The sequence below is a fragment of the Betta splendens genome, chromosome 2 (genome assembly GCF_900634795.4).
Source record: "Betta splendens chromosome 2, fBetSpl5.4, whole genome shotgun sequence".
In the NCBI taxonomy this organism is placed as follows: Eukaryota; Metazoa; Chordata; class Actinopteri; order Anabantiformes; family Osphronemidae; genus Betta; species Betta splendens.
In genome coordinates, this window is record NC_040882.2 from 5,904,999 (window position 1) to 5,913,248 (window position 8,250).

The 8,250-nt window shown below is 41.5% G+C and overlaps 2 protein-coding genes and 2 non-coding genes across 4 annotated transcripts; 3 read left to right on the top strand and 1 right to left on the bottom strand.

The window, feature by feature from the left end:
• The first annotated feature begins 156 nt into the window (after positions 1-156).
• On the top strand, positions 157-4,896 carry gpr180 (G protein-coupled receptor 180). The gene is made up of 10 exons (XM_029142654.3): positions 157-403; positions 801-944; positions 1,065-1,159; positions 1,247-1,352; positions 1,516-1,696; positions 1,804-1,853; positions 2,041-2,198; positions 2,280-2,477; positions 2,553-2,630; positions 2,709-4,896. Exons 1-10 carry the CDS (start codon positions 265-267, stop codon positions 2,862-2,864), a joined length of 1,305 nt encoding a protein of 434 aa, XP_028998487.1. The 5' UTR covers positions 157-264; the 3' UTR covers positions 2,865-4,896.
• Positions 4,897-5,134: 238 nt separating this feature from the next.
• trnas-cga (transfer RNA serine (anticodon CGA)) lies at positions 5,135-5,216 on the bottom strand. Its single transcript has one exon. It is a non-coding gene; the product is annotated as a tRNA-Ser (tRNA).
• A 662-nt stretch (positions 5,217-5,878) lies between these two features.
• Positions 5,879-7,654, top strand: LOC114851099 (small integral membrane protein 11-like). The gene is made up of 3 exons (XM_029142673.2): positions 5,879-6,028; positions 6,945-7,160; positions 7,323-7,654. The coding sequence occupies exons 1-2, from the start codon at positions 6,014-6,016 to the stop codon at positions 7,131-7,133; spliced, it is 204 nt and encodes a 67-aa protein (XP_028998506.1). The 5' UTR covers positions 5,879-6,013; the 3' UTR covers positions 7,134-7,160; positions 7,323-7,654.
• A 498-nt stretch (positions 7,655-8,152) lies between these two features.
• trnav-aac (transfer RNA valine (anticodon AAC)) lies at positions 8,153-8,225 on the top strand. Its single transcript has one exon. It is a non-coding gene; the product is annotated as a tRNA-Val (tRNA).
• The last annotated feature ends 25 nt before the right edge of the window (positions 8,226-8,250 follow it).

An 8,250-nucleotide genomic window follows, 5' to 3' on the forward strand; every position in this document is an offset into this window, starting at 1 on the left:
GTTCACGACAGAACCAACTTTTACTGACTTGTTAAAAGGGAAGAATCTGTTTCTCAGACCGAAAACAATGAAACAGTTCTAATACACATGAAGCAGCCAAAGCCAGGACCACCGGAGTCAACTTAATAAAATAAACCATTTTATTGTTAACTAACTTCCGGTTACGCCTCTGCTATCCACGGACGCCTTGATCGACCAGGTTTAGTTTGGGCTTCGTGGCTCATTGAATCGATTAGCTAACGCGTAATTGTCTATAACTTTAGAATGTCGTTCTTGCTGGTCATTGTTGTAGCCGTGATGTGGTTCGGCTCGGAGGCTCTGGGGAAAACTGTACCGGGCCTGTTTAAGAGCGAAGTGGCGAGACAGCAGAGCGGCCAGTTCATCACCGCATTCATGTACCAAGGTAACGATGCTGATGCGCTGCTGCTGCTAACGTGTCACTTCAGCACAGGCTCCTGGAGACGCGGCGTCCGCGCGACTCGCTGCTTCTCTCTCGATCCCTTGCTTCTCTGTTTGTTACTAACGGGCACAGCGACGTTGTCAATATCTGATCCGACGTGTGCACCGATAACACTACTTTGTTTTATTTTGTATTATGTAACAGGGAATAATAACACTTTTAGTTTTATTCATGCAAGTCTTCCTATGGACTTATTAATTGTGGAGATAACAGCAGGATGTGATTTTAGGACTGAGCCCAGTGGCCTAAAATAAGACATTATAGAAGCTGATTAATTACAACCCCACTACATTGTTGCGTGGTTGTTATTACAATCAACTCATTTCCTACTTTTGCCCAGGTGATAACGGCCTGCTGGTGTGTCGACTCGACAACTCGGCTCTGGCTGCAGAGAAAGAGTCCAGGCTGCTGTTGTATCAGGATGTGGAGTCGGACCTGGACAACCTCAGCTGCGCTGACAGGCTCAGTAGAGCTCAGTTCACCAGTAAGAACTAGAGTTCAGAAATATGATGCACCGGGTTCTGATGAGCAGGATGTGGTGCATTTGTATTGATTTTTCTTCTCGTGTTTTGTCTCGGCTCCGTCCATCCGCTGCCTGCTTCAGTTTCTCTGAGTAAACAGGAACACAACCACACAATCCCTCGTCAGCCCTCTCCTACAGCCTGGACTGTCCTGTATGCTGACAGATACACTTGTCAGGTACAGCAGCATCACGAGATGTCACACACAGTAAAACTGTCAAGATGTTATAAATAATTTAAGGCTAGTAATACTTCTTCCCTTTAGGAAAGTGCTGTGATTCCTTCTGACGCTGATCTCAGTTTCACTGTTTTGCTCCTCAATGCCGACTCGGCTGGAAATCCTCTGGATCACTTCAGCGCCGAGGAGGCAGGTTAGACATGCTGAATACCAGCACAGCCTCAGATGGCAGATAGTCTGTCAAACACGAGCACATTTTTCTAAATGACGCATCACATGCACATCTTTGAAGTGAACTCTTCCTTCACGTGGTGCAAAATATTTCCACTTGACTTTTTCCTCTCGCTCTCATTCAGGCCTGCACAGTTTTTACTTCCTCCTGTTGCTGGCCTACTTCATAGCCTGCTGTATCTACATCCAGCCCCTGTACCAGGCTATGAAGAAAGGAGGTCCCATGCACACGGTCCTGAAGGTCCTGACCACAGCGCTGGCCCTACAGGGCTGCTCGGCTCTCTGCAACTACGTCCACCTGGCCAGGTAGATCCAGGAGGAGCCCCGAAACAGGTTTTTAAGGTCTAAAGGTGTATTAGTGAGGCGAGATATATAAAATAATGCTGTATTGTGTCTTGTTGTGTGATCTGCAGATATTCTCGTGATGGTTCTGGTATTCCTCTGATGGGCAGCCTGGCAGAGTGTACGTCACTTTCTATCTATTGCCCCACATATGTATGCAGTGCATGTGCTTTAAAAGCCTAGTTTTAGCAAAAAGTATTGCTTATTGTAGAAATTAAGTGAAATTAATTGTATCATGTGCACAACTGCTAAACTAATACATAAAGCAAATACTAACTACCAGGCCGATCTTTACACTATTTCTGCAGTGTGGGATATGGTGTCCCAGGTGTCCATGCTGTACATGTTGCTGAGTCTGTGTATGGGCTGGACCCTGAGTCGGGGCAGGAAGCCTCAGTCCAGACCTCTGCAGTGGGAACAGTCTCCTGCCTCCACGGCTGTCGCTGTTGGAGGAGTCATTACACAGGTTTGCACCAAACGTTATCAGCATAATATGTTACAAGAGGAGCCACCAGGCTTAAACAAAGCCGCCTGCGGCCATTTTCAGGGAGCGCTGCTGCTGTGGGAGCAGTATGCCGAGGCAGAGGGGGGACATCACAGCTACCATGCACAGCAGAGCCTAGCAGGTCTACTCCTCATGGCTCTGAGAGTGGGTCTGGCCCTGTTACTGGCCTCTGTCCTCTACCAGATCATCTCCACTGAGAGAAGCACCCTGAAGAGAGACTTCTACCTCAGCTTTGCCAAGGTAAACTGAAGCACGCAGTAAAACAGCCTGACACGCAGACATCGCCTGCAGCTTCACACGCGGCCTTCTTTGCAGGGATGCTTCCTGTGGTTCCTCTGTCATCCAGTCCTCATCCTCACATCTGTCATCTTCAGTGAGCACCAGAGGGAGAAGGTTTGTATGTCTGTTCACATTCCAATTTGAAGCAGATCCACCCACAGGCTGTGACTCTCTGCCTCGTCTTCTCTACAGGTGGTCACTATTGGCGTGATCCTCTGCCAGTCCATCGCCATGGTGATCCTCTACCAGCTCTTCCTGTCTCGTTCACTCTACTGGGAGGTGTCCTCTCTGTCCTCAGTGTCTCTACCACTCACAATGTCGAGGACGAACCACAGGGGGCACTACTGAGCCCATCTGCTGTCAGGCTTCAGCCAGTCATCATTGGAGAGGGAGAACATGCTACAACACGGAGGCATCGCCTTCCTGAATTCCTCAGAGGAGGAATGCTTCCTGAGGATCACGAGGCGAAGATGACACAGTGTGTGGTGACATTGCAGTGACTGGTGTCCTTTATATCATGTCCTCTATTAAGCACGTTACCTGGCATGGGTTGGATACGTTGATGTTTTCAGCAACACCCTACCTCTAGCGACAAAGGTGGCCAGACAAGCTGAGTAGGAGTGTATAAGAAAGGTATTTAATGCAGCACCACATGAAAGAAGACACAAGACATGCTGGATGTCCAAACAGCCAAAGTCCTTTATGACAGGACGACTCCAACATCAAGCTCCAACAGATTCATGATTGTCCAGAATGCAGCTGTGCTAAAGCATGGACACAAAAGCATGTAGATACATTGATAGGTTCAGCTCTGGGTGTAGATTTTGTCGAGCTAGAATTTGTTTGTCATGTAGGGGCAGTAGCTCGCAAGCATCCTGCTCATCAAATGGACATGTTGCCAAAGAGAACATTCAAGCAATGAAAGAAATCAAGAAATGTTTTCTCTGACAAACATTTGTACTGTAGCAAGAGCTGTTTGGACTTTACAGTGGGATAAAGAGTTGTCGATAGATACAGTAGGTGGGTTAAATAATCAGCATGTTGGAATTATGGTTAAAGTTTGGACAGATGGATGTGATGTCATTAGACCACTAAAATGAGCGAAGTGATGAGCCAAAAGATCAGTGTGTGTGATCCCTTCACGGTCCATCACAGATCACCCCATGATTTATTTCTTCCCTTTTAGCTTAGGAACTGACAGCATGCAAGACCTCAGCCTCTGATATTGTAATGCAGCTGGAGACTGCATGTCAGCAAAAAAGCCTTTATGGTTAAAGCGGATTCTAATGTATAAATTCATTCCAATGATATTCCCACTTTTCTATGTTTATTGTAATTCTTTTCATTCAACTCTAAAGCAATTGATTTTGTTACTGTAAGTGAAGTTTGCTAAAACTGACATATTAGCCCAGTACATTTGATCCCATGCTCATTTGAATATAGAAAAAACACTTGACAAAAAGAGGGCTGACACATTTATTCTGTTGTGTATTTATTAAAATAACTGTTCATATACAGAAGATGGCTTGATCACTGCAAAGTTCCATGTGACTTAAATGTTAAAAAAATGTTAATTCATTCTAACAATGAATGCTTAGTTAGTTTATGAAGATATAAAGCAGTGAGCTATAAAAACAAATCTTGATGCAGAAGGTAGAAGTTGTTTACTCTCATTGGCCAAAACAATGTGAACCTTCAGCTAAAAGCAGGAACATTTTTGTTTTTGTCATCTACACTTATGTAATCACGAGGTCTAACAAATGTGACAAATACATTCCATTTCATTTTAAAAAAATATCTTAAAGTTTACATCCACATTTAGTAGCTAGCGATTGTTGTCTTCTCTGATTTTGCAGGTGAATTACTCTCTGAAGGTAAATTACTTTCTTTGCACTGTATCATTGCCGGCTGTTGGTCAGCTGAGTGCAGCTTCCAATTAGTCTGGGGCAAATTATCATCCACCTCAATTATGATATTATACTTGAATATAAGCCTCTGTGGGTGAATTTTTATCAAGAAAAGTGCCATCTGAGCTTTTTTCCTTTAGGTCGTGTTGTAGATGGGGTTGCATTGTAACAGTACCTTCATACTGTTTTTATTCCACGATGACAATCAATTTCTAAGACAGGGAGATGTGCGATTTCTGGTTGCAGTGTGCACAGTAATTTATTCAGACATTGCTAAACCTAGTTACTGGATTTTTATGTTATAAAAGTAAAACAATTGTGCATAATTTCTTAATTTTGATTGTGGCATAAGTCACAGTTTACATTTGGTTTTCCATATATTTATTTATTCTGTGTAACCTGTGAAAATGTGACCTGTGAGCCAGGCATTTGGAACAAGGTCACTGTAATAAACACTATTTTTAAGAAAAAAAGTCTGGGTCATGTTCATCATGCTGTCAGTTCAATAAATGGTATGATCGGAACATATAACACTGCCTGCCAGGAACAACAGTCTTTTGGGATTGATTCATACTATTTATTACTATTCAACGCCAAAGCATAGCACAACCAGGCAACTTACACGATGAGCTCATTCAAACACCGAGCTATGCGGTCAGTAAAAGGGACGTGTTTTAAAACAAAACCTAAATACTGGTATAAATGAAACATCGTCACGAACAGGATTCGAACCTGTGCGGGGAAACCCCATTGGATTTCGAGTCCAACGCCTTAACCTCTCGGCCACCGTGACCACGCATTTCTACGGCTTCTTACAAGATTTATAATATATAGAGACAATGGTCTAATTGAATTGAATTAATCTTTTTAATCATATTACGCTAAAACGTGATTAAAACATGAAATTATTAGAGACGCAACTATATCAAAACATTCGCAAAATTAGCTTAGAGTAGCGTTAGCAGACAACGTGGCGTTAGCTACCATAACGCAGCGTCACAAATTATTTTTACTGCAAGACAGGTAGCATAAAAAAATAAATACTGTATAGAAAATATGCAAAAGAAAAATTTCTACTGTTTTTACGATTTTAGTAAGTTCTTCTCCATTACCTCTGTATAATTACATGAATAAATACAAAGGTAAATAATAAACACTCCGTTAACGTACTGTACAGGTTCGATTGCACTTAGTTATATCATTATTTTATTAAAATCCTACCAAATTACGTCACAGTTTTACTGGCATACTAGAACCTTCATGCAGGTCCCAGGATATTCTTTACAGGAGACACAAGACATTCACGTTCTGACGCTGCTGAAATATATACGTAAAAATATACTACAATTAAACATAAATATAGTATACATAATTAGATTTCGTAGCATATATCATGCAGGTAATGTAAAATAATAACTAATAGTTAAAAACAAATGGAAAACATTTCCAATGAGGGCAATTGCGTGTTGTTACTGTGAATGCAAAATGACCAGAAAAGATTCGATTGGTCCGTTAAAACAAGTCCCGCCTTCTCCTTAAAAACCTTCTCATGTCCCACAGTGAAGAAGTTCCATCACAAGAGAAGCTACAATGATTAACTGGAAGGTAAACAAGCTCATATTCAAAGTGTGTGGTCAGTTGATAACTCAACCGTTTAATTGGTGTTTATATCTTGGTTGTTTTGTGGTAAAGCCTGGCGTTAGACCGCAAGCTTCCCCTAGCATAATGCTAACGTTGCTGCAGCTGAGCCATTGATAACGCTATAGGAGGTTAGCTAGCGGCTACCCTCTTATTTATACAGTAAAGCGAAATGATGTGACCATCAGGACGCATTTCTGTTGTCTGTTCAATAGGTTAGTTGGAGAAACAAAGAAAATCAATTTAAATATCAATACAGAAATAGGCAGAGAGTCTGGCTTAGCTAATGATAAGGTTACAAGGCATGACTAGTTAAGGTAAAGATAGGCGAAGCTTTAAATATGAAATAAAGATTTTATATAGCCCACAGTTTATGATCTGATCTTAATCAGGATCTAGAAATAGGATAACAATAACTGTTTGAGTAAATGAAATACATACTGTTTTGTGGTGCCGACTTGAGTGAAATTAGTTGATAAGTTTTTAGTCTTCATGTTCATCAGGTGGTTTCTGTCAGTTTATCTCTTCTTAATGAAATAATTACAACTGAAATAGGGTTTGTGCAGGGAAGTCTTATGTACATGAACACACTACAACTACAAGCCTAGAATGCACATGGTGAGCAGCTGCTTCTCTCTTTCATACACCACGTCCTCTCTCTGTGACCAAATTAACTCCCACCTCCCATCTCGACAGCTGAAGAATCTTTCTTGACTATTCCACAGATTTCCTCTTATTTCATTTCACATTGCACAATCCAGAAAAGTATAACGTATCTCTTCTGTGGTGTCCTGCTCCGTTTTGTCTACAGGAATGTGTTTTGATCTTCATAGTTTGACTTGAGAAGAAACAAAATGTTTAACCATGAACCTTCTGGCTGCAGGCTTTGGACAACGTCCCCATCCTCCTTTACATCCTTGCCCTGAAGACACTGTTGTTGTGTTTGGCGTTTGCTGGGGTCAAGATCTACCAAAGTAAGAAAGCAGAGCAGGCCCTGAAGAAGCAGCAAGCTGAGAAGAGGAGGTTAGCCCAGCAGACACAGGAGCTCATTGACAACTTAAAGGAAGATTGATCAGAGGAGAGAAGCTGCTCTACACAGGTATCAAGCATTTATTTGATAATTATTAGATTATATTGTGTTTGCAGTCATGATTGCCATAAACGTTCTGAGATTAAGGTTAATCAGCTCTCACCTAAATGAGTTAGTTATTTCTATATGAATATGCTTGACACGTTGCTAATTTTGATTTGTTGTCAACAGGCTGCTTCTGTCACATATGAGCCAGATGTGTCAACAACAGGAGGACCTGCTGTGCTTCAGGATGGAATTTTGTGGTTGCAGTATTGTGATCATTTGCAACATAACCTTTTTATATGCCGTGAAAATATTTGGTTGCACCATGATCTTGTAAAATGGAGTCCCGGAATAAGGCTTTTCACCATGAACTTGCCAAACATTTTCTGTACTACAAATTTCAGTTTGTGCTCTTCCATTCAAGGACACTGTCTAAAACGTTCTTATTTATATGAGTAGAGGATGGCTTTTCTTCTGTGATATTCCTGTAAATTATAATAAACAGTTCTGTGCCTACATTTCAAATTAAATTAGTCTTTAATTTTACAGTTTTCCTTCTTTAATGTTGACACTTTGTCTGATGATAAATGGTTATTTGATCTATAGGTTATTTAGTTATTTCAGTCAGTGTAGTAGTTTGTCACAAAACATAATCGGTCGCAGCGCCCCCTGCTGTTCGTACTATGAACTGTAAACTTTCAGGACCAGCTGGCCTCAGTCAGGCAGCGTATAAAACAAACCCCTGTCTTTAAAACACTTTCTAGCGCAGGTCCGATTCATGATTTCGAACAGCTGGTTGATGATCCCAGCTCCGTCTTAGTCGATTCTGTATCAGGTGCAAATAAATGTATTTTACTAAAAGGCTTAGATGTCATCTGCCGAAGTTAGTCTTTTAGTAGGGTGTTGTACTAATCTAATACAGAAATGGTAGTTACGACCAAAACCCTATAACGTTATCACATGTGAGAGAGGGGCACATATATATGCTGGTTTGGTATCGGTTTAGGGAATATATGGTTTCCGTAGTGTAGTGGTTATCACGTTCGCCTAACACGCGAAAGGTCCCCGGTTCGAAACCGGGCGGAAACATGATTTTCTTTTTTTTCAATGCGAG